At 35.9% G+C, this 26,179-nt stretch overlaps 1 protein-coding gene across 18 annotated transcripts in view; it reads left to right on the forward strand.

Moving 5' to 3' along the window:
* Positions 1 to 26,179, forward strand: part of SUGCT (succinyl-CoA:glutarate-CoA transferase) — a 338,050-nt gene that overhangs the window by 45,388 nt on the left and 266,483 nt on the right. For all 18 annotated transcript variants that reach the window (XR_014578981.1, XR_014578982.1, XR_014578983.1 and 15 more), the window contains 2 exons: positions 1,882 to 2,025; positions 18,022 to 18,117. Coding sequence is in view for 15 of the 18 variants with exons in the window: in XM_083822414.1 (XP_083678540.1) it covers positions 1,882 to 2,025; positions 18,022 to 18,117 (240 nt within the window). In the remaining 3 variants the exon portion in view is untranslated. The remainder of the gene's footprint in view (positions 1 to 1,881; positions 2,026 to 18,021; positions 18,118 to 26,179) is intronic.

The raw sequence follows: 26,179 nt of genomic DNA on the forward strand, positions 1-26,179 counted from the left end.
CACAGAATGTTAGATATCTTTATGGTGGTGCAGCCTGTTTAGTAAGCATTCTTTCTTGCTGAAGAAGCATTTTTGTTTTACTGAGCACAGAACAGCAAAGCATGATTGGGATCTACAGTACCAGAGGGGCCATTCTTCAACTTAAAAACAAACAAACTGCAACAAAAGAGTACTTATGGTATACAGCTCAGAGCTGTTGAAAAAAATATAGCCATCGCTGGTTCATATTAGCTTCAGCAGTTATTTCCCATCTGTAAAGACTACTGGACTTAGAATACTTTTATTAAGCATGTCATTTCAAAACAATTTCCATTTCTAAAGGATCATTTTTGTATTGGTGATGTAAATTTGGGAAGAGAAATTATGTCTTATGTCAAATAACAAAACAAAACAAAAAAAAAGCCATGTGTTGTTGCTATCACGGGGACAGATTGTGTTGACAAATCGTAAGGAATTTAGCAAACAGCAAAAGTTGAGAATAAAAGTGTAAACTGGTGGTAAGATTGAGCAATAGCAAAGCACAGTGTCAGAAGAAATGCTCTGCTTTATTGGAATGGATCTTCTGTTCAAATGTGCAAAGGACACGTCCTGGGGCTAATCCTAACTGGAATTCAACACAGCCTATGAGCCACGGCCTAAACCACTTTCTCCCTGACCCGAGGCTACACTTTGTTCTTCTACTAGAACAGTAATGTCACTTTAGGGTAGGGAGAAAGAGCTTTGCTTTAAAATCATTTGTTTGAAGAAAAGATATTGTATAGGCCCTTACTTTGCTTGGGGAACTAGTATAGTGTTAGCTACAGAAGTACTGTGGTGTGCTGTTAGAATCTCCACCTTTGATGAGAGGTTTTTCCAACAAAGAAAGGTTTATCTGTAGGTATGGAACTTCATCTTTCATCTAAAGCAGCTTAATATCCCGTGTTCAACAGGACAGAGATAAAAAAAAAACACTAAATTAACCTATTTCACAGTAGTAATAGCATGCATCCTGTCACAAAAAAGGCACAGCGTGGACATTAAAAGCTGATTAAGTTGGAAAATGGCTGCTACTCAATTATATTACTAGACATAGCTAAGAGGAATGGAAATTGTTCAGGCTGCTACAGAATTATAGGTTGTGGAGGGTTAGAATGAAGTTAAAGCCAATGTTTAAAATAACATAGCAGTACGGAGCTAGTAGTTTGATTTCTCGATTAAGGGGAAATTGTGAAAATATTTTTATAAATAAAAGTTAACTTTTTACAAAGGCAAAGGAAGCGTTAGCCTTAAAAGTTTAGGTACTTGAGGAAGGAAGCACTGGAATCAAGGATTGAGAAGACAAATTCAAATGCAGCAGTCTATTAAAATAGCTGTTTTTTTTATATCTTCAAAGTCTAATTTTCTCTGTTAATGTTGAAATCAATTGCACTTTAAAAATATTGGAAATTGTTTTCAAACTAAGAAGACTGAGAAGAGCAAAGAACTATGGTTCTGCCATGCAAGGAGTTATGTACCTGGGCCAATGTACTGTGGAAATCCTTTAGACCTTTGGCTTTTGCTCTGTTGTCTCTTTACAGTATCTCTTTCCTTTTTGTATTCATGAGTGGAAGCATTAATGATAATAGGGAAAAAAGTAGCATAAAAATCTTTTGTAATTTGCAGGCTTTACAACATCTTCAGGTATGGAATTGTGTGGATACTGCAAGAGTATCTTTTTCAGGGGTAATTTTTGTTTCAGTTCACTCAAAGATACTCAATCTCTTGCTGCTTGCAATGCAGATCCATGTAAATACTTTTTAAGACAAGTCTTATTCAGAATGTACTATAAACAAAGTAACGTTTTGCCGTTTCTTGATTTTGTTTCTTTTGATTTAAATTGGGGTGTTTTCTTTTTTTCTTTAGGAGGGTGAGCCAGTTAGAGTAGGAGTAGCCATGACAGATCTTGCTACTGGGTTGTATACATGCGGAGCAATTATGGCTGGTTTGCTTCAGAGGTATAAGACGGGGAAAGGACTACACATTGACTGTAATCTCATGTCATCTCAGGTAGGAGTTTAAAAAAAAAAAAAAAGAAAGCTTTTAGTTGCGTAGATGTTTGAACCTAAAACCCACCATTTTACCATGAATTAATGTAAATGAGTAGGTACAATTTATGACAACAATAATAATGGTTTCATTGACAGTTTCTATATTCTACTGCTCTGAGAGTGACTGTTTTATATGACATGTTTATAATTACTACAGCAATGTTTGGTTTTCACTTTTTACAAAGGACCTCTATGTTCTTTGAAAACATAGGTTAATCAAGGCTTATGATCTCCAAGAGACAGTAAGTAGCAGTTGTAGTAGCAAGCTGGAGATAGACAAGCATAAATGGTGACACCAAGTGTTGGGAGGGGGGCCTTGGCACTTGCTAGTATAACTGCTGGAACGATTGAATGTCTTGAACAAAATTGCCCAAAGTTGTCAAATAATAAAGTGTCACCAAAGTATCATAGAACTATGGAATGGTTTGCCTTTAAGGGACCTTAAAGATGACCTAGTTCCAAACCCCCTGCCATGGGCAGGGACACCTTCCGCTAGACCAGGTTGCTCAAAGCATCATCCCACTTGGCCTTGAACACTTCCATGGGGCATCCACAACTGCCCATCCATTCTCTGCCCAGCCTGTATCTGTTCTTGGGATTGCCCTGATCTATGTGCAGGTTAAGTAATCTAATCTGGGAGATCTGCCTTCTATTTCTGGGAATTCAAGAATAAAGTAAGTGTGAAAATGCAGCGTTTTCTATAGGTGCATTTAAGAGAAATCTCATCAGATTTGTAAAGACAAAGATGTTTTGATCATGACAGCTATACAGTATACAAGTAATAATGAAAACTTTTAAGTTGCGTTTGAACATTTAAGCACCCATTGGTATAATGATTTATACTTCACAAAAATAAAGTGATGTTGCTACAAGGTGTACGTGATGAAATTATATGTTGACCTGCTAATGTAAATACCTTCTGGTAGAAGCAGGGAACATGATTATGTAGGAATTTTGGTGTACGTTTTAAAATATATGTCAAGACTGTATGTGCTACTTATTAAAGCTATAACAATGCTCTATTATTTTCTTCTTTATTCAAATGTGTGTTTGTTTACAATGCTCTTAATTTCTTTAAATCGTAATACCTGTAAGTACGGTTGAGATGGTACAGTGCCTATTGCACAACCTGCTCTAAGTTGGCCCTGCTATGACCAGGAGGTTGTACCAGATGACGTCCAGAGGTCCTTTTCAATTTATATCATTATATGATAATGAATGAGACTTGGAAGGTTTCACTCATTTTAATATCTACCAAAATTAGATCTGCAAAGGAGGGGAAATGCTTGCTTAAATTAATATAGAATTTTTAATTTGTTTCAGAAAATTTTGTAAGGACTGAACCCTTTATAAAACTTATCTGTATTTGTAAATGTTGTGTCTGGACTTGCAAAATGTAGTAAGCAGTTTAGAAAAATATTTTAAAAATATATTTAACTCTTATTAATTCTTTTTTTTAATATATTAGTATTTATTCTTTTGTTTAAGATATTTTATAGTGTTTTACATTACTGCAATTTTTGCTTAATATTTTCACTTCTATTTTATTAAAGGACTTACAGTAGTTTTCTGAGTGATTCTGTTATTTCTTGATTCTTTATTCCACTGCTTTGTCTTCTTAATCGATTCTTCTGAATTTCCTGTATTTAGTGGAGTCCCTTAAGGGTTGGTACTGGGACCAGCATTGTTTAATACATTCGTCGATGACTTGGATGAGGGAATGGAGTACGCTGTCAGCAAGTTTGCTGATGACACTAAACTGGGAGGAGTGGCTGATGCGCCAGAAGGCTGTGCTGCCATCCAGCAGGACCCCGACATGCTGGAGAAGTGGGCAGGGAGAAACATAATGAAATATAACGAGGACAAGTATAGAGTCATGCATCTGGGCAAGAACAACCTCAGACATCAGTATAAGTTGGGGACTGTCCTGCTGGAAAGCAGTGAAGGAGAGAGTGGCCTGGGGGTCCTGGTGGACAGCCAGATGACCATGAGCCAGCACTCTGCCCTTGTGGCCAAGAAGGCCAGTGGCATCCTGGGGTGTATTAGAAAGGAGTGTGGTTAGTAGGTTGAGAGAGGTTCTCCTCCCCCTTTACTCTGCCCTGGTGAGACCACATCTAGAATATTGCATCCAGTTCTGGGCCCTTCAGTTCAAGAAGGACAGGGAACTGCTCGACAGATCCAGCGCAGAGCCACAAGGATGATTAAGGGAGTGGAGCATCTCCCTTATGAGGAAAGGCTGAGGGAGCTGGGTCTCTTTAGCTTGGAGAAGGGGAGACTGAGGGGTGACCTTATTAACATTTATAAATATGTAAAAGACGAGGGTCAGGAGGACGGAGCCAGGCTCTTCTTGGTGACACCCAGTGATAGGACAAGGGGCAATGGGTGCGTATAAGCTGGAATATGGGAGTTTCCACTTAAATATGAGACAAAACTTTTACGGTGAGGGTGACGGAACGCTGGAACAGGCTGCCCAGCAGGGTTGTAGAGCCTCCTTCTCTGGAGACTTTCAAAACCTGCCTGGATGTGTTCCTGTGTGACATGATTTAGGTGTTCCTGCTCCGGAAGGGGGATTGGACTAGATGATCTTTCAAGGTCTCTTCCAATCCCTAATATTCTGTGATTCTGTGATTATTATTTGATATTTTATCAAATGCTGGAAGTAGTAAGAGTTAAAGCTAGGTGTTGGTGTAACTCTCATTTCACCTTCCTTTGTCAGCACAGTTGTCTTTAGAATCTTTTCTGTTGGTTAAGACAACTTTAGCCATGCAAAAAAGTATTCTGTCTTTGTGAAATTTACATCTCTGTTCACATCATTATCATTTAGAGCCATTCATTGACATACCCAAGAAAGGGAATGAGCACTTGGATGCATGTTGGTGAACAAAGCATGATCTGTGGTGTTTGACTTCTTATGTGCACAGCTGAAAAAGCAAAATGGTGAAGGGGACTTTTTTTTTTGTATTTTTGCTTTTATATATATTATCTCATTTTATACTTGTTATTAAATTATTTATATAAAAGTGATTAAAGAGTAATTCCATGCATGGGCACTCTAATTCCAAAATGAATGTTTTTATTTACCTCAAACTTGGGTAAATTAAAATTAATTAAGTTGATATTTTGGAGTAGAATACATGTATGAGTTGTTATTCAGAAAACAGTTATTTTGTTTTAAATAACCCTACTACCTCAGTACAAATTAACTCTGGGGTGTTGGCCCAAGGCTGTAATGAGAACATTTATGTAATTGGAAAAAATATTTTTGGATGAGATGATGGGGTAAAAAAACCCAACACCAAAATGTGATCAACCCCATTAAAAAACATGTTAAAATAAATGAAGAAAAAATATAAATGACAGTTGAGTCTCTCTGAGAACATCTAGTTGTCCTGGTTCTCTCTCTCTCTCTCTCTCTCTTTCTTTCTCTTTCTTTCTCTTCCTCCCTTCCTTCCTTCCTTCTTTCCTTCCTTCCTTCCTTCCTTCTTTCCTTTTTCCAAAACTGTTGTTTACTTGTAAGTCTTCGAAGGTCAATGTCATCAAAGACGAGAAAAGAACAAAATTTAAATAGTGTTGAAAAAAAATTGCTCTCAGTACTTCTTGTGGTAATGTTTTACAGGGAAGTTAGACAATTACTGTGGTACAATCAGGTTCTTGAAAGATCCATGCTTTTAGAGTGATTATGTTTTTAGCAAGCTGAGATATCTAAAGCTAGCTCCTTCTGTGATTAATGTTTAAAGAGAATATGTCTTTGAGATTTCTTATGGATGCTGTCAAAACAGTAAGGAACCTGAAGTTGTAGACTTTAAATTCTGGTTGTTGTTGATTGTGGATCTAGATGTCAAATAAATGCATCATGATAACTTTTCCTTCAGTGTGGGTTTCAATGGAGTGTAGTTATTTTTTAATGAGGAAAAAAAATCCCTTTTTTTTTTCTGTGTGTTAAACAAAAGTGCTGCTGAAATGTCTTCTTATTAAGTGTTATGACAGCAGGGACCTGTAAGAAACTTTTGGCTTCTGACAGCATTTCATGCACTGATCTGATGTGCTTATACCTTTTGTACATTCCTTCACCTGAACTGGGAATTCTGAAATAAGACCATAAATATAAAGGTAAATGGTATTTTTATATAATCTCTTTCTCTCTCTCTCTCTCTCTCTCTCTCTCTCTCTCTAGTATCTTCAGTGAGCAGTGTTGTGGCCTTCCAGTGCTTAAGGGGATCTTAGAGGAAGGATATGGATGAACTCTGTATCAAGGAATGTTGTGATAGGACAAAGGGCTTTAAACTAAAAGATGGCAGGTTTAGATTAGATATAAGGAACAAATTCTTCACTACGAGGGTGGTGAGGCACTGGAAGAGACTGTCCAGAGAAGATGTGGATGCCCAATCCCTAGAAGAGTTCAAGGCCAGGCTGGATGGGGCTTTGGGCAACCTGGTCTAGTGGAAGGTGTCCCTGCCCATGGCAGGGGGGTTTGGAATTAGATGATTTTTAAGGTCCCTTACAACCCAAACCATTCTGTGATTCTATGAAAACAAAACAAAAACAAAAAGAAAACCCAGGCATTAAATCACATAAATGCTAGGAAATTCCTGAAAAACAATTGGTTTATTTTATAGCAAGAAACCTAGCATGTACATGCCCGTCTGTATCTGTGCTATTACTTTTCTGCATGCCTTATAGAAATGCAAGAGGCTTCCTTTTTTGTATAGGGGGATTCTTTTGATGTTATTACTTGCAAAAATATGCTAATGACAGAGATCACAGAACTGAATTCATCCATCAATGAAGCTTTTTAAAGAAATCTCCCTCTGACTGGCAAGTTTGTTTAATATTTGACTGGTCTATGTAGAACAAGTATCTGATAGGTGAAATCATGTTCTCTAAAAATGTTATTTATAGAATATCTTAAAACATATCTTCCTTTCAAAGTCTTTGTATCAAGCGTTTTTACCCAATATAGCAGTTTATTATTATCAAAGAAGATTTCTTTCCCCACAGCAAAACAGAATTCTAGGATTTTACCGACAAGAGAGATACAGTGACCACTAGAATGTGGTCTTGCAATGAGCACAAACTTTCTATATCTATCATCTATAAACTTTTAACCCATGTCATACAATTCCTTTGAAATTTTTGAAATCAGATGATTTACAGTTCTCAGCTCCAGACCCTTCAGCGTCAGCATCTAAATAGTGTCCTTTAGATGATGCTAGTAAATAAGAAGGAAGTGGGTTTTGGATTTGGTTCCAATTATGCAATTGTGCCTTTTCTTCTGTTGTGGCTTAAAAAAAAATCTCTTGGAAGTTTTAATATCCTTCCTGTATTTAATTACAACCAGGCTCCAACAAATACTGTAATAAGTTGGTTTCTCTTGGATTGAAAATCTGCAAGAAGTATTTTACATTTAACATTTCTACAGTTTTGGAGTGTAATTTTTTTCCAGATTCCACAGACAGGATAATGCAATTAATATTGTTTGTATTAAATGATTGTTCATCAGACATTTCTCTGCTTCTTATTATTATGTTTTAATTTGTATTTGTCATAGGAAACTCTTCATCTTCTCCAGATTTTAAAGTGACCCTATAAAAACCTAGCAATTTGGCATAAATTATTTTTTAGATCCTATCTCTATGCTTTAGTGTGGCATTTAGTTTATTGAGAAAATGGTGAGGTTTAGAAACTGTTAGTTTTTGTATTTGAATCCCTTTTTCCCAAAAAGTATGTGTTGAAGGCGTATCTGTTTAAGGTACTTTGAGTGCTCTCTATTTAGAGCTTTCATGATATGTCTTTTACAAATTATTAAATATAGGTGAAACTTGTAGTGATTGCATGCTGCCCATAGGGCATATATGGCATAATGGGATCCCTCGGCAGTAAGTTGTGTGAGAAATACCAATCTTGGGACTCGGGTGCTATTCAGGTTATCATGGTGGTAGCTTGTTGCTTCTCTGTTTGATAAGTTGAGTTCACTGAATACAGAATGTAAATGTGCTTTTCCAGAGGCCATTGTTTCTGGTGATTTCAGAAGCCAGCTAGCAGGACTCTTGCATGGTTGCCTTATTTTGTCTATGGTTTGAATAAAGAGTTTTTTTGCAAGCTTATAAAACATCCTCTTTGCAAAATATATTCTGTCATGTTATAAAAGTGTGTATGCACTGTATGGAGATGTGTTGTCTTTTTCATGACACAGCTCTGATATGAAAAGATAATAAAATCTAAATTAAACAAGTGTTTCTTTACATATATACAGTGCCTCAGACTCTATTCTTCAAAATTTCAGTTGAGGACCTCAGTATAACTGAGAACAGAAGTTATCCCTCAGGGTTTTAAGTGACCAGAATTTTATTGAAGTAGACCAGAAGACCACACTAACATGACAGTAACTCAATTTAATATTGGCCTCTGTGGAATGTGTGTTGTGATTTCTAATGATTAGTTAGTCGTTGGTAGATCATACTCCAATTGCATCTTGGATTTAGTGGCTTTCTTTTCGCTGTAAACAGAGTACTTAGCCAGATTGCAAGGGAAATTTCTTCTTCATCTGCTACTTGACAGTGAAGTCTGTGCCTTTTTGTCTTTACTACTATTGTCTCTTGTGCTAATGAAACTAAGCCTGAATGTGTTGCAGCTTCATTTTCCTCTCTGGAGCTACCTCTGTCATCGATTAGAGAAAGACTAAAAAGGAGATAGGAAAAAATATGCCCACTCAATACACAGAAAAAGCCAGTTATCTGGAGTGGGAAAGGGGGAGAGTTTGAAGACAAAGGAAGATATTTCTTTTAATGAATTTATTATTTAGATGACCTTTGAATATGAGTGCAATTTTGGAAATGGAATCAAGATGTTTATTGTAGTTTATTACCAACAGATCATATTTTGGGATCATGCTAAGTATTAGGAGAAAAGGAATAACCTGAGTAGTTCAAAAGAAATGGCAATGATATAAGCAACCAGTAGCAGAATAAGTGTTCAAGGCCAGGTTGGATGGGGCTTTGGGCAACCTGGTCTAGTGGGAGGTGTCCCTGCCCATGGCAGGGGGGTTGGAACTGGATGGTCTTTAAAGTCCCTTCCAACTCAAACCATTCTATGATTCTATGATTTTTGGTTATGCTGAAGGAATGGTAACTAAGGTTTGAGCAGTGCTTAATGTGACCATCTCAGATAGCTCTGACTGACTGTTTTATTTTAAAGATGAAGTAAAGGATGATGCTGGAACAAATTTGGACTAATGACTTTTTTGGTCTAATGGAGTTTGGCTGCTGTGACTGTATTTCTCTTTGTATTATTCTGTACGGTATTGTTTCCAGCTCTTCAATTAAATTGCAAACCCTTCAGTGTAGTGACGTGCTTAGGCCAGAGTTTATGATTCATTATTTTCATATTATGTTATGGTGAAAGCTATATAAAAAAAGTGCCCAGACTCTGGTTTAGGACTTAAAAAAAAAAAAAAATTAAAAAAAATTAAAAATTCTACTTAAAAGGCTGAGTTCAGCTATTGGTAAAAATACTTTGCCTTCTTTGGAATGAATATTTGTAGTACTAGATTTCTGTGATGAAAATTATGTGAAATTATTTTGTAACTTCATTCAAGCTTACTCTGTAATCTCTCTCTGCCTTTTTTTTTTCTTTCTTTCTTTTTGGTACTAATTAAATAATTTTCTAAACCTGTTAAGGAAAAAAGTCCTTTTTCAGAGAAGCATGTACAAACTTGTCACTATTCAAAATGTCATGCAGAAATGCCATATTTTGACTCCAGACACATTGGTAATACTAACCTCATTTATTTCTCAGATCTAATAGGACTTTGGACCATGTTTCTTTTTGAGTTGTATGTGGCTTAACAGTTCCATAGATGAACCCTGTTTGTGGTGCAGACAGCATTACAGTGCTTAAAAAAGCAAGGTGGACAAACGAATGGAGGGTGTTCGTTATATTTCTGTGCCTCTGCAACATCAATCTCATGAATTGAAATATGTGCTATTTCTAATATTTCATTCAATTGCATGTGTCTGTTTCTTGTGTCATCCCTGTAGTGCATTAGCACAGAAGTACTTAATGGGCAGCATCCAAAGATCTTTTAGTGTTACATCTAATGCCAGTGTCGTTCTGCTGAGGTAATACAATACGTGACTTTTTCTGCTACCCATCTCCCTCTATTTCTGTGTGCTTTGTGTGCAGGAGGATATTGTTATTGCAGCCTATGCAAGAGCAGTTGAAAGCAAAGTTTTTTTCCCCCAAAAAATTATTTCGTTGGGTTTTCTTGAAAACCTTCTGTTAAAATTAAGCAATGTTATGCTTTTTGATGGTGTTTATCTTCCATATCTATACAAAGACAATGATGTTCTTCATTCAAAGCAAGCAGTCTTCTGGACATAACTGCCTTCTGTGTAGAAATTCTTATGTATGTTTTCTCCTTAATCTATATAATCTGTTTTCCTACAAAAAATGGCTATTTCATATTAAAGGAGAGTAAGTTATGGACTGGCTTCAACATCTCAAGCTGTTAAAATTAGCATTGTTTTTGTGGAGAGACAATAATCGACAGAGCAGATAATAGCTTTTATTTTATTTTATTTTATTTATTTATTTTGTGTGTAAGTGTTAATGCTGATAAATATGGAGACAAAAAGATGAGTGCCGTAAATGGTTAGGTCTACGCATACTTTCATTGTAAATGGCACTGTTTCTAATCTAAGATCAGAAGTGAGAAATGCCTTAGTACAACTTATTTTGAGTGTTGGCAGCTTTACATGGAAAAGTATCCTTCTTACTGATTCAATAAAACAACAGAATCCTGCACAAAAGTGTATGTGGTGTCCAAACTGGAGCCTCTAGATACTACCCTGTAACAAACAGTAAGAAAAACTACTATAGTTATTTTGATGCCTGTTCTCATAGGTAATTAACTTTTATATGAACAAAGTCTTGTTTGTCTGGGTTTTATTTGCACGTTTTGCTTTTTTTTTATTCTCAATTATCAAATTTAGCTACTTCTTTTAAGTGCATGTTATTCTGTGTTTTGCAAGTATGCTTACAGTTCTTTGCATGAATAGAAGCCACTTTAAGAATTTGATCCATGCTATTTTCTAAACAATCAATGAAATACAGCCAGGCACCAACAGAATGAAAACCTAAATATTTTAAGTTGTAATTCAGCTTTTATTTATGTCTTTAATAAGGGCATAGGTTCCTAGGGGTTAAGGCTACAATTAAGGAATATTATAAGAAAATACATTAGAATTTTTAAAAATCTGTATAAAATGTAGCAGAAGAAACTTTTAAGAAGTTACATTTTTGATGGGCTTGGTAAAGCTGTGTAAAAATGTAGAGGGTAACATATGCAATATATATTCTTTCTTCACAGAAGATGGAGAGCTGAGGAAATGATTGTAGAAGTGTCATTGTTAAGGTTATCCGATATATCTGTTATCAGAGTCTGGTTTTAGTTGCTTATAACTTCACTGAAGTTTTAACTGTTTTGGCCGAATTTTCCATGTCATGGAATTGCCAAAAGATGGTTTGTTTTCAAAGTTACTCTTAAAGTGATTCATCTGTTTCCAGGAACAAGTTATGGGAAAATACGTTGATGGGCACATTTTTTTTTTTATTCATTCTCCTGAGAAACTCAGTGCCTTCATTCTTTGGAGTGGAAACTTTAAATTTGGCAGATGATTCACCCTAGTTTCAAGGAAGTCTTTTGAGAGGAACCCAGGATGGCAGAAGGTGCAATGTGCACAACATATGGTATTCATAAAGGCCAATGGAGACTCTCTAGGAGATTCAGTGGAGCATTTGGACTGTGTATTCCCTGAGAAGTTAAAAGTAAATAAATACCTAATATTTAAATGACAGTTTGAGAAGGTAGTATATGAACAAGTGATTGAGGGTTGTATATCATAGAATCATAGAATCATTAAGGTTGGAAAAGACCTTCAAGATCGTCTAGTCCAACCATCCCCCCTACCACCAATGTCACCCACTAAACCATGTCCCTAAGCACCACGTCCAACCTTTTCTTAACCCCAGGGACGGTGACTCCACCACCTCCCTTAGCAACCTGTTCCAATGCCTGACCACTCTTTCTGAGAAGAAATGTCTCCTAATTTCCAACCTGAACCTCCCCTGGCGCAACTGGAGGCCATTCCCTCTGGTCCTATCATTAGTTATCTGTGAGAAGAGGCCAACCCCCAGCTCCCCACAACTTTCTTTCAGGTAGTAATATGTGTAGTACAATCTTGCAGAGTGTATAGAGTAACTATTTCTGAACTTTGGAGTTCTTGTGTGTTTTGTTGTTGTTTGTTTGTTTTTAAATTCATTTTTAAGTGAAGTAGTATGTTTATTTACCCTTTCAGAAAAAGCTTATTAATATGTTGTTTCCATTAAGAAAATGCAACTGATTCTTCCTTCAAAAATATGTTGGTTTCTTCAACTCATGTACAAGAATTTTTATTATTATTTTTTCATGCCAGTACTGTCTAATAGATTTTATGGTCCAGATTTTTATTTCTGATACTTCATCTAAAATTCTTCTTGTAAGTCATTTTTCTTGAAGTGGCGAGTAAGGAGACAGGAGTCCATTTGGCATTTACTTTCTCTTGAAACTGTGTGCTGAACAATACTTGTTTTTGAAATTTCAAGTGCTACATCTGTTAGTTGCATCAAGTCTTTACTGTTGTCAATATTAATTGAATCTTAATGAAGAGATGATCTCTCCACTGGATGCTAAAGCTGTCAGAAGCACAGAATTTTCATACCGGTCCTCTTTAAGCTCTAAATAGCTAATTAAAAAAAATAATTCATAGATTAGATTTGTTGATGTTGAATTTTACTGAACTCAGTTAGCAGTTCTCTGAAATGGAAATGCCTCTTTTTGTGAAGATGCTTTAGTGCCTCTATATAGCCTAAACTTTTTTTTTTTTTTTAACTAAGCAAGTATAGTTTTCAGGCATTGTTTTTGCACTATTTACACCACTGCAGACTGAAACTTAAGTCTGTTTTGCTTTTTTTTTAGTTTCCTTCCCCTCTGAGAATTCATGCCTTACATAGGGTCTTCAAATCCTTTGCCTTTTTCTCCTTGCATGTATTTTTTATTGTTATTTTTTATTGTTAGTAGTTTATTAAGCATGTCCTAACACATATTTTCTGTGACTGTGATTTGCTGTGTGCTGTCATCTGAAAAAGGACTATTCTGTCAAGTGGATATCTTTAATCAGTGAGTCTTAAATGCTGCATGTGATTACTGGTACAGACGTGGATACTTGCTTAAGTATCTGGTTGGAGGGCTCTAAAACAGGACCTACTATGAGGTCTGTTCTAAATTTGTAGCTATTTGTCAATAAGAATTTGATTTCCACTTTAGGCAATTGTATTTGTGTCTGGGATTATACCATGTGCTTCAATGCCAGGAGTATTAATTTGTGAAGAGAGAACTCCTGATCACATCATGGAGGTTCACATTAAAAGAAATCAGTGTCACTGGGAAGTAAAACCTTCTCAGCCAGAGCACGGTGCTCCTAACATAACCACAGAGATTTTTTGAAGAGGGTGGAGATTCTTTAACAGTAAGCCTTGGCCTATGTGATCAAGGTCTTGATTTTTGAGGTTGCTTTTGCAGATCTCTTCAAAGTCATTCATGGAATTTGCTGCTCTGCAAAACACAGGTTGAAAGCAGCCGTAGTGCTATGGGCTCTTGAAGGAGAGGAGGATTATGGGACAACAGTTATGAATTAATATTCAGAAGAAGGTCAGACCTGCTGCCTTACATGGATGTAGGGATATCACTGATGAATTTGTAAAATCTTGCTCTTTTTTGGGCAGTGATTTTGTGTACTCGTGAGTGGGGATGTCTGCGTGGTTTATGAATGTATGGCACTCTTGTGCTGTTTTTAAGCTTCTGCTGAGCTCTAAACTCCAGGCTAGAAGGGAGTCCCTTATCTGCCTGGATAAAAGGCAATGTTCATTGATGGCTCTTGGGAATGTTGTGGCCCTGAGCCCCTGCGGAAGGTTGTTGGCCTTTGCATAATATAAGTCACTGAATTTTTTTTTAGGATGATTTTTTCCTACACACCTATAAATTAATATTTTGGTTGCTAGTTCCCTAGAGTATTGTAAAATAAGTTGTCTATGCTGCTGTAAAACACCTGTCTGTTGAAGTTCCTAAAGGCCTACATGCCTTTTCTAAGGAAAAATAAATAGAGAATGAAGAAAAATATAAATCAACTTGGTAAGAGTTAAAGCCTTGTTAAGATACATAGCAGTAAAATGGACGCAAAACTGGAGAAGGAAGAAAGTAAAGAATCTAATTAAAATGTTATTTTTCTCTTTTTTTTCCAGTTACCTGTCATCTTTTGTTGTTCATGTACACTTGTTGAGCTTGCACATAAATAAATGATGGACTGACTCAGTGAAGTCATTGTAATAAATTGTTTGATGTGCTGTGTTGAAAAAAATCTTTTGAAATTCTCTTTTCTTTGTCTGCTCACCTTGTGGCTTTTAATATCTTGTTTCCCATCTGTCTGTTTCTGTCATAAGATGAGCATAACTTTTCAGACTTTAATGTAGGTCTGTTTTTGTTCTGGTTTAGGTAAGTATGTAACAAAAGCGTGATTTGGCCGCCAACAGTAATATCAGAAAGGAATGTTAAGGTGTGTGTTCCCTTTATTGATGTGAAATAGAGAAATGCTTATCCGTAGATACTTGATAATGCATATTTACGGTACATAATCTGTCTCTGAAAGCAAATGAATACAGAGGTGTCTGTATTGTTGTATTACATCTGCTTTAATGTTACAAATCCAAAGGTTACTTTTATGAATCTCGTATTAGTTAAAAGAGAAAATAAATGGGTCTATAAAGGTTTCATGAAAGCAGTTTTAAATAAAGGTTTAAAAATACTTAAGTGAGAATGTACTACAAATGTACCCAGTCTTCATTTTGAGAGATTGGTTGTACTGAAGATACTCTTAGTGCAGCAAATATCTCTAGCAATGAAGTCTTCACTGAGTCTTGTACAGAGGAATTTGAATAAATACTTATTTTGTTAATAACACTTTTTCTGGGGGTTTTAATATCTGTAGAAATGTTCATTAGGGATGTGTTTTAATGCTTATAATTCAGCAGTTTGATTAACAGCCATAGGGTATAGGTAAATAAATTCTATTTTCTTTTTTAAGGACATAGTGTAAAGATTTTGTGGTGCCTTCTCAGTGAGAGGTAAAGTTCTGGGGAGACCAAGGAGAATGAACTGAGATGGGAAAAGAGAGAAAGGGAAAAGCAAGGGAAAGGGAAAAGTCCTGGGACTGCTTGTAACAATTTCATGGAACAGTAGAAATAGAAGCAAGTCTTCTAAGTCTGCTGAATTCATTAGACAGTTATTACTAAGGAGCAAATGCCACAAAGTTTACTCAACTGAGTATAGTTATGCATAAAACACAAAACGCTAAAATACATACTTTGATGTGCTCAATAGAAGTTTATTTGTATAATAATGATGATAATAAAAATAATACTTCCTTTTGGCTGGCTGATATGACTATAAACAAGGTACACAACTCATAATTTGAAAGGAACTGAAAGTCTTTTTCCTTCACGACTAACTGAAAAAAAAATTATAAGTAAAACAACTTGAGCAGGACACACAGGCATGAAAGCAAAAGATCAGTATGTTGCTGCCTATTGCTACTGAAACAGGCCTTTGAACGAGCTTTAGTGGTGCAATTCCAGTATTTAGCGAGTGTTATGTTTTAAATCCTTTTTTCAAATCTTTTTTCCCATTGTACAGGGTACAGGTGCTTTGGAGAAATGTGTACAAGTAGTTTTCTGCCATTAAAAGAATTATATTCATCTCAAGCAATATGGAATACTGTTAAAAATATTTTTATACTTAAAGATAGCAGTTTTCTTGTGAAAAATCTATTTCTACAGCATAGACTACAGAAAAATAAATAAATAAATGGAATGACATCTTGGCTTGATTGTATTCAATATCAATATGGTAGGATTTCTGTTTCACTGGGTTTTAATTCACTTCATACTTCTTACAGTTAAGATTAGCCTAGCATTTCCTTGCTGAAGTGTGAAAAGCTAAATACAAATACATGTTGAATAGGATGTTCTTATGTCTTTAAAAGTCCAAGCCCATTGTAGTGGATGCTTCTCACCCATCAGTGAAACTTGTAATACAGCAGCTACAGTACAGTGCTACACACAAACAATACAGAACAATATCTAGCAATTTATATGGTAAGAATTTCACCATCATTGCATAGCCATTTGCTATTTTAGAAAAACCTCACTAGGTGGTGTGACCCCAAATTGAAAAATAACAGGAATGATACGACTAAGATATCTGTAATTAATAAATAATACACTTTTGTGACTCATCAAACTCTAATATAGTGTGTTTCATTCTGTGCTACTGAGGAAAGTTGCAAACCAGAAGGAAAAGTCCTTTCTATATATTTTGCAGATCCATTTCCTTAATTGCTGAGATTTTCCAGTGGATCTCCTACTGAGGGACACACTAGACATTGTTTAACATTTTAGCTGAATGAAGTGACACTGGGTTATACTAAGCTGCAACTAAAACCCAACTCCAAAATGTTTTCCAGCAGTTTTCAGGAATATGGTGTTGTATTTGTAGTTAGCATATGGATGTAGTTTTTCAGCAACAGTTAAATTCTCATTTGCTGTATATTTTCTTAGGTTTTCTGCTAAATACTTGCTTTAAATGTGAAAGTGATGTGCTCATGTTGCCTTTTCAGGGTATATGAAGAAAGGAAGAGAAAACATTTTTTTTCTAGAAATTCTTATATAATTCACGTATTACTGGTGGACTCTGAATTAATTACTACGTATTTAGATGTAGATTAGCCTGATTAATAGTTACAGAACATTGCAAACACTTTGATCATTGTAAGAAATTTCTTCCATCTAGGGGAGATATTTGAAGAAAATCATGTTTTTGGAAAAAAAAAAATATTGTCACAAGGCCTACTATTTAAGCAAACAGTTGTACTTACTGTCACAACTAGTTAACAGTGTGAAACAAATGCATTGTCTGATGAATTAATGAGAACTTTTGAATTACTAATTGCAATGCTTTAATGCGTTACTTGGCTTTAGATACATAGTCACCCACTGTTCTACCAGAGAAATAATGAAAAATCTGCCACTGATTATAACAGACCCACTGTTTTTCATGCATTACTGCATCATAAATTTTCACTTTTTTCCTAAGATGCATTTGTGCTTAAAAATATATATATTTACCCCTGAAATTATGGTTACTAAATTTAGCATGCCATATTTTTCAGAAAATTAATTTTTTTTCTTTTTTTTTCTTCTGTCAAATTAAAAACCTGATGAATCTCTCCTTATCTTCTAGTGGCAGATGATTTATTGAGGCCTACCTCTTAATACTGCAGAACATGTCAGAGCTGAAGACTTCTGAAATACTTTCTGTAGCTTGGACATGTAGAATGAGAATAGGAGAGAACAGAAACTTAATCTTCTGACTGAGAAAGTCTTGTGACCATGGATCAGGAAATGTGAGTTCTAGCTCACAAATCCATGGTGCTTCCTTTCCTTTCAGAATCTGGACAAGACACTGATATTTTCTTTTCTTTTGTTGACCATTCTGCAAAATGCTTAGGGTAATACTGCCTTATCTCTTAAGGTAGTTTAATGCTAGATTTGTCCAGCATTACTGGTGTTATAGGACACTCATTGTTTTACTATTTGAATTGTACTTACCCAACCATTTCCATGATACATGTACTTGTTTAATATTAAAAATTCAGGCTATACATAATATATAATATATAAAAAAATGTTTTTTGTGATATAAAATATTTTACCTTATGTATATAAACCACATACAAATATTCAGAATTCACAAAGATGTCAATGAAGTTTGAGCTTTCCTGAATACTTTACTTTTTTCCATTTATAGGTTGCATGTCTTACTCACGTAGCAGCTAATTATCTTAATTGCAAAATTGAAGGAAAACGCTGGGGTACAGCACATGGGAGTATTGTTCCATATCAGGTAAGCCAAAAGCATTGGTTTATTCTACTTTTAGAATTCATGATTTTGTGTATTATAAGGTTGAGAACTGACTGACTTTTCCCATGACCTGCTGTATTCTGTAATGTATCTGTGTCTAGGTAGGACAAGGTTCTGTTGTTCATTGTAGTTTTTGCATTTTGCATATTTCTTCATCAGCAGTAGATTAGTAACAGAACACTGACATAGATCAAAGGTGTTCACTGAAATTGGATGACTTTAAAGCAAGCACAATGACTAGATCATTTTTTACTTGACAGAGAAAGCTTTTTTTTTTTTCTTTCACTTTAAGGGTTACCTGACTTCCACACCAGCCACAAACTGAAATCTTTTGCCTCTGAATCTTACTGTTTTTACCTTGTGAGTCTACAAGAACAGGCTAAGTATCCATGGAAGTCTGGGAGTTCTTATTTATTTGCCATTGTCCATTGAGTTTGCTGCAAATCACTGGTGCTCAGTGAGACAACAGGTTAGAAAAGGAATTAACCAGACCTCAGATCTCTCCAATGGAATTCATAGCCTGCTACATCTAATGAAGGGTTGAAATTCCTTAAAATAACATGACCTTCACCATATAAACAAGCACAGGAAAAAAATTCACTGCAGGCTTTATCTTCTGGCGAGTGTATGGGAAACTCTTCAAGTAAACAAAGACAATTTTGTTCTTTTCTAGCTGATCATTTTGTTATCTTGATGGAGGTCATATTAACTTAAGGAGATTTGGACATGTATTTAATCTATTCTTTGTTTCATTTTTGGCACTTCTCATCAAGTACTTGTGTTTGCATCTAGCTAGGAAGAGTCTGGATTTTTTCATTTCTGGATGGAGTACTTTCAATCCTGATAGGGATAGTTCCCAGCATTTGTCTGGGACAACTAGAATCTGAACACCACTCAGTTGCTTTACAGTCTCCCTTCTTGTTAGAGAATGAGAGGAACTCAATGTATATTTACTTCCCAGTGCTGGAGGTGGTGGTGATCATCCTTTTCTTAAAGGATTTTCTCCTTGTGGCTGTAGAAACTCTGAAGCAAAAATCTTCCAAAAGGAAGACATATATATATGTATATTATTATTATATGTATATTACATACATATATATACATATATTATAATATACATATATGTATATTACACAGAACATTATCCCTGGCTAAAAGTACAGCAGATTTCCTCAGGTCTACAACAAACATCAATTGTTTTTGTAAAAGCTTTGTATATTTGAGCTAGGACACTTCTTTTTTTCTTTTTTTGTTAATTTTTATTTTATTTTATTTAAGTACATGCTTCTGCATAGTCAACCATCAATTTCTGGACTAGCTAGAATAGATTGGAAATTATCTCTGAGACTGATGGGGAAATGTTGCAGCTGTTTCTGCAAGTGAAATGAGTTTGGTCCTGCAGTATTCTCATCTCAGGTGTAGAGCAGCACAGCCAGAGCTGCTCTAGTCAGCGGCGCAGTACGGCCATATTTTGTAGGACCAACACTGTGTAGAGCTCTGTAGTGCAACGTGACCCAGCCTAACCAGGCATCTGCTACACAAGTAGTTGCATTTGGCTATGTTTCTGTAATGTGACCTTTTGGTGCAACCCTTTTTGAACTTTGGTATGTTGAAAGTACAAAACAGATCTGAAGTGTCTTTAGTTTCTATAAGCAAAACCAAAAAACTGACTAAACAAAACATTTTATCTTCACCCTACTGCATTTGGATGAATAAATGAAACTTGCATTCTTTTAGCACCATTTTGCTTTTGTTTTTCCACAGTCAAAATGAAAAGAAAAGCATACACATTGGTATCCTTTGTTTCTTTTTTTTCATAGACAGCTCTCCAGATACACAAAATTAGTTGAGATTTTTTTTTGTTTTAATCAACATTAATCAATACGTAAATAACTTTTTTTTTTTGGTAACAAGCCTATCTAAACTATGGTTTCTGTGTTTCTGTAGGTTGTTTCTGCAGTAGGTATTATAAATATTACCTCAATATTATAAACAGTCTTAATCTCAATTTTCTTGTTCATAAACCAGTGATTAGGATGGGTTCATAGTGAGTGGAGCTTTGTGTGTGTTTTTGTGGCTCATCTGTTAACTTCCTGTCAGCTAACATGGTTATGATTTTGACAGCAACCATAAAGTGTATTTGTTTGCTAGAGTTTTTCTCACTTTACTAGCATAAGCTATAATGAGAGTGCAAAGCTCTTTAGAAATTTGAATTAGCTTGCATTATTGCAATTGTATTGCTTTTATAACTGTTTCCATAGTTCATGTGCAATATAGTTTAGAATAGAACTCCGAAACCTGAGTTTCACCCCATTACAGTTACTAAATATACTTTCACTTAATAAAGCAGTATGTGACTATCATAATGCTATTTTTTTAATGAAAAATGTTTGTTTCAAGGTATTTTGTGCAAATGAAATATAATTTGTTGAAATAATAAAAATTACATTTCCTAAAATTGAACTTAGGTATAACATAGAACAAGCATGTGGTAGCAAACTGTTTTTCTTCTTAAGGCCCCTTGCTGTATTTTGAGCTTCCACCTTGGTGGAACTTTGAAGTGATAGAGAGTAATCATGGGAGGTCCTTTTATAGACATTAAAATGACAAAATCTGTATGATCTGTGATGTCTACATCAAAAGAAGCATGACCAGCAGGTCAAAGGAGATGATTTCTTCCCCTCTGCTCTGCTCTTGTGAGACCCTACCTGCAGCATTGTGTTCAGCTCTGGGGCCCTCAAAATAAGAAGGACAAGGACCTGTTGGAACAAGTCCAGAGGAGGGCCGCAAGGATGTTCAGAGGGCTGGAGCACCTCTCCTGTGAAGACAGGCTGAGGAAGTTGGGATTGTTCAGCCTGGAGAAGAGAAGGCCCCAGGGAGGCCTTAGAATGGCCTTCAAGCACCTAAAGAAGACCTACAGGAAAGATGGGAAGGGACTCCTTGTCAGGGGGTGTAGTGAAGTGATAGGAAAAAGGATAATGGTTTAAAACTAAAAGAGAGGCGATTTAGATTAGATATTAGGAAGAAATTCTTCACTGTGAGGGTGGTGAGGCGCTGGAACAGGTTGCCCAGAGTAGCTGTAGATGCCCCATCCCTGGAAGTGTTTACAGCCAGGCTGGATGGGGCTTTGAGCAACTTGGTCTAGTGGGAGGTGTCCCTGCCCATGGCAGGGGGGTTGGAACTGGATGATCTTTAAGATCCCTTCCAACCCAAATCATTCTATGACTCCGTGATCTTTTTTTGTGAAAGAAGTCTGATCAGAGACTGATCAAAAATTAATAAAAATTACAAGTCGAAAGCATTTTAAATATGTACATAATTAGTACTTTATTTTGCTTTTAATTGTTATGGTAAGTGTTCTAGTGCTCTGTTTAATGCAGTCAGCATTATATACTGAAAACTATTGTAATTTTTTTCATTGAGATTCAATTTCATAATTTTGGTCAGAATATCTTATTTGCAAATGGCTAAGTTTTCAGCTAGATTTTCTTTCACCAAACTACCAAGATATGTAGCCCCTTTGAAAACTTATTTCTAGTCCAAGTAACAAGCCCTTAACAAAAGTGATGTAAAGTTTGCTGCACAAGGACTTTCATACCCTTATAATTTTTTTTCCATTTTCTGATAGTGTGCTCCCTTTGTGGCATAACCATCTGAAATGTCTGAGCTTTCAGTTCTGTTTGCTCATCACCTTCTCTGACAAGGAAGAATTTCAACTTCTTTTCAGTGCATGATTTCTTTCATTGCACCTGTAAAGCTGTCAGTATATAATAGTTTGCCAAGGTTTGCAATGGAGGTGAACTTTGTAATGTGCCACAAAGGTGAACAAATCTGGATTCTTGTCAACAGAAGTCAGAAGTAAATTTTAGAGTGCTGAACCCTTCATGAGAAACTATCTACTTTGAGCATATCTCTTTTCAGTCAGAGAGGTGTAGTTAGAATAGGCCACTCCTGTGATCATACAGGAACAATATCTTGCTTGTAACCAGATCCCAATTTGCTTAGTTTCAGATGTTAAAACACAAACCTTGAGTTCTGGTCTGTATCTTAAATGTAATTAGTACATTTTTTTTAAACAAGTTTCTATAATGAGACGGGTTGTTTAGCTACAGCTGTTCCATGATTATCCAGAGGAAATCAAGAGCTTAAAAGCATCCGGTTTACATAATTGTGCAGAGAAGTAAAGTCATGTTACTGTCTTTCATTTGGGGTGATAAGGTCTTTCCTCATTCTCAAGGTTTCACCAATGTAGCTATCTTACCTGTACCATGCCTGAGATCTAGACACTCACTTTTTATCTTACAGTTGGACCACTGGGAACAGACAAATTCTCCTGAGTATTTCATAACCTGCATGTTTACAGGTTGTTTCCTGTGGCAGCTTATCACCTTTCCATCAGCAACCTGGATAACTAGGCAGTAGTTTCAGATGCAAACTTTTAGCTAAAGGTACAGGGCTGTTTGCTTTCACGTCATAATGGTAAAAGTCAGTCTGAAAACTGAGAGACCAAGCTCTTACAAATCTCTCTTCTCCAGCCACTTCCCTCTTTTTCTCCACCCTGCCTTCCAAAATTGTCTCCCATGAACATATTACTACTGTTCCAAGTTTATTCCTAGTACTAACAAGGACTTCTCAAATACACATCATATTTTCAGAATATGCAAAGGGCATGACCATTCTGCACAGAAAGTGAAATCACAAGACAGAAAATAAATTATTTTAATCAATTATCTTTTCTGTGCCTGTGCACTGTCATAACTAATTACACCCAAAATTAATGTTTTTTTGTATTAGAGCATCACTGAGATTCTCTAAGAATCAGCCCTTTGTTGTGCTAGGCATAAAATTTCCTTCATTCTTGCCCAACTGATCTGGCAGAGGTGCTTTTCATTGGTGCATATGTGTACCAATTTTCCTAACTTGGCTCTGGAGAATCTCACAGAACTTATCATGATTATCTACTTTTTGCAGTGTAAAAATATTAAGATGTATTTAAAATTTGATGTATTTGAAGATGTATTTGAAATTTAATGCTGCTTATTCCACACAACAATGTAGGTATGTGGTCATTTTTTTTCCTATCTTGATTTGGTTTTATTGGGATACTTCTGCAGTTAATGTGTCTTGGAATCAAAATCAACCAAGAATGGAACTTGGATTATTTTTTGAGTTTTGTTTTATGTGTAAAATTCTCTTTGTAAAATCAGTGTAGAACTTATTTAATGGAAGAAGATCTTTCTTGTTTGCTCAATCTAGGAGAAATGCAAGATGACCCTTCTTACTGTCTGAACCTCATCAACATAATTTTTATCTGGACTTTTCAAACTACCTTTGGGGCCTGTTGTCCTATGCTGTTGTTCTGAGTAATGAACTATTACTGCTGAAAGCATTGCCCATGTGATATGAAAATTAAATGTATTCACAGATAGGCTGAATAGAAACTTTGTGCTCTCAAGCAGCAAAGTTAGTTCTCTCCATTGTATGGTTTCAGATTCCAAAGAACAGTTTGTCTGTCCTCAAGATACCTATCTCAATTCGTGTCCAGAGAAGGGCACCGAGGCTGGTGAAGGGTCTACAGAATAAGTCTTATGAGGAGCAGCTGAGGGAGCTGGGATAATTTAGCTTGGCGAAAAGAAGGCTGAACGGAGACCTTATTGTACTTTACAATTACCTTAAAGAAGGTTGTAGTGAGGTGGAGATCGGGCTCTTTTCCCAAGCACCAAGTGATAAGACAAGGGGAAATGGCCTCAAGTTGCACCAGGGGAGGTTTAGGTTGGATATTAGGAAAAAATTCTTTACTGAAGGAGTTGTGTGACATTGGAATAGGCTGCCCAGGGAAGTGGTTGCGTCACTGTCCCTGGAGGTCTTCAAGAAATTTGTAGATGTAGAACTTAGTAGCATGGTTTAGGTGGTTAACTTGTCAATGCTAGGTTAAAGGTTGGACTAGATGATCTTAGAGGTCTTTTCCAAACTAAATGATTCTGTGATTCTATATGATGAATACCTGGTCTCCCGGATACTTTGGTGACCTACTGTATCTCCTTGAATTACATACCTACATTTTTTTTTAAACAGCCATTTCCTTTCTATCTTTATCTTACAAGATACAGAGAAAGCCAGAAAGGTCTATGTCATCCTGGACCCTGTAAAACAAGAAAACAAAAAGTGTATTTCGCATTTTTTTTTCTTTTCAACTACTTACTACACAAATGTTTTGGTTTTATTGTGATGATAGGGGACCACAGTTGGCCCTTTGCTTCATGGGAAGCACTGCAGTAGGGATTCTGTTTCCTTGTTATTTTAGTCAATTCAAAGGTATAAGAATCATTTGTGGAATGCAGTGTAGAAAAGTTCCCATTTATGGGGAATGAATTCCAGTTATTCAAAACTGATGACATTATATTGTAACCTTCCTGGTGATAGTCCTTCAATGAGTTGTCAAGCCTCTCTCTTGGGCAAAGCTGCTGTCTGGAAAGGAAATCAGTAGGTTTGCCTTGGGCAGTTTTAGACATGTGCTTGGTGTATGATGTGAGATGTGAGGTGGTGTTATAACTTCATTCATATATATCCCATCCTGTCACAGACATAGCACTTAAATGAAGCTGAGCTTGTATCTAATTATTATAGACAGCTTCTTACCTGTACACAGATACTTTTCAGATGGAAATGAAATACATTTTTAATTTAAAACCTGATTTTTTTTTTTTTTCTGAAGAAAATCATCCTGTATCCTTCTGGTTTAAGGAATGCCTGCAAGGTATTTTTAATGAGTATCCAATATTCTGAATTTGCAAAATAGCTTTGGATAATCATTGTTATTGTTTAGGAATGATAGCTGATAGTTAATACTGTCTCATTTTTCATCTCCTCCAGGGAAATGTCACAGGACTGTTTTGCAAGGCTATTTTTTGTCAGAACAGTTGTCACAGAACATTTCTGTATCTTGAACTCGTATTTAGTCATTTAAACTGGGTGTATATTAAGATCTTTAGTCTGTCACTTGCCCGTGGTTTCATGAGAAGTCATCTAGGATCAAAACATGGGTGCGCTGGCATTCAGAGTCATTTAGTGTACATATTTGTCTCCTCTTTGTTCTGTTCCTTGTTTCCTCCATTGATGTGTGAGGGATCTAGTTTGTATTACAGCAGCATGGTTAGCCTACAAATGTATTGCAGGATTACTGAACATTGCAGGTAGGTATATCCATGTCAAATTGTAATCTTTAGAAAGGGAAACGTAGCAGAGCCCTGATCAGAAGACCTCTTTTCACATTATTGCTGGCTGGAAAGGGATAAAAATATGATCAGTGGGCTTTCAGAGGAGATATCAGCTGCAACTGGATCACTGCTTTCCTTCAATCTGCTTGTTAGATCCAGAGCAGAAGAATAAACTTCAGTTTTGTTCTCCTGAAAGTACTTTTCACAATCATTGTATAACAACGCATTGCAGCAGTTTGTATAAACATGTTTAAACAGTCTGAAAAGATCTCAGAAACCCATGTGCAGCGTCATCACCCAGTGACTCCTGACATAATCATCCTGAATACATAAATGGCTATTTGTGTTGCTATCACAGATAGAAGCTCTTAAAAACAACAAACAATGACAAAAAAAACACGTCATGATATGTTGTACAAGGTATTGTACAAGCAGGACAAATTAGCTCTTTCTGACCAGTATTGGTGAATGAAAAATGAAGGAGTTACTTTTTGTGACAGGAGTGAGGACTTGGGTAAGGTGTCCACAATACTAGAAACTTTTTGAGATTGTATTTCCGTAAGAATTCGAGGAACTGGTAATTTATTGTGAATAATATTCAACCTGAAGACACAGGAGAGATTAAGACATGTCTACATGATGATATTAACTTTATAAAGACAGAATAATGAACAAATAAAAAAAAGTCAGGAACATTCTTACCATTATTTAATTGATGCTCAGGTGTGTGCTTTTATTATGTGAAATGTGACAGTTTTGGTTGGAAAATATTGATTGTTATGAAAGGGTACGTCCACTAGATGTCATTCATGTAATCTAGTTTTTGT

Source organism: Anser anser, assembly GCF_964211835.1.
Source record: "Anser anser genome assembly, chromosome: 2".
Classification (NCBI taxonomy): domain Eukaryota; kingdom Metazoa; phylum Chordata; class Aves; order Anseriformes; family Anatidae; genus Anser; species Anser anser.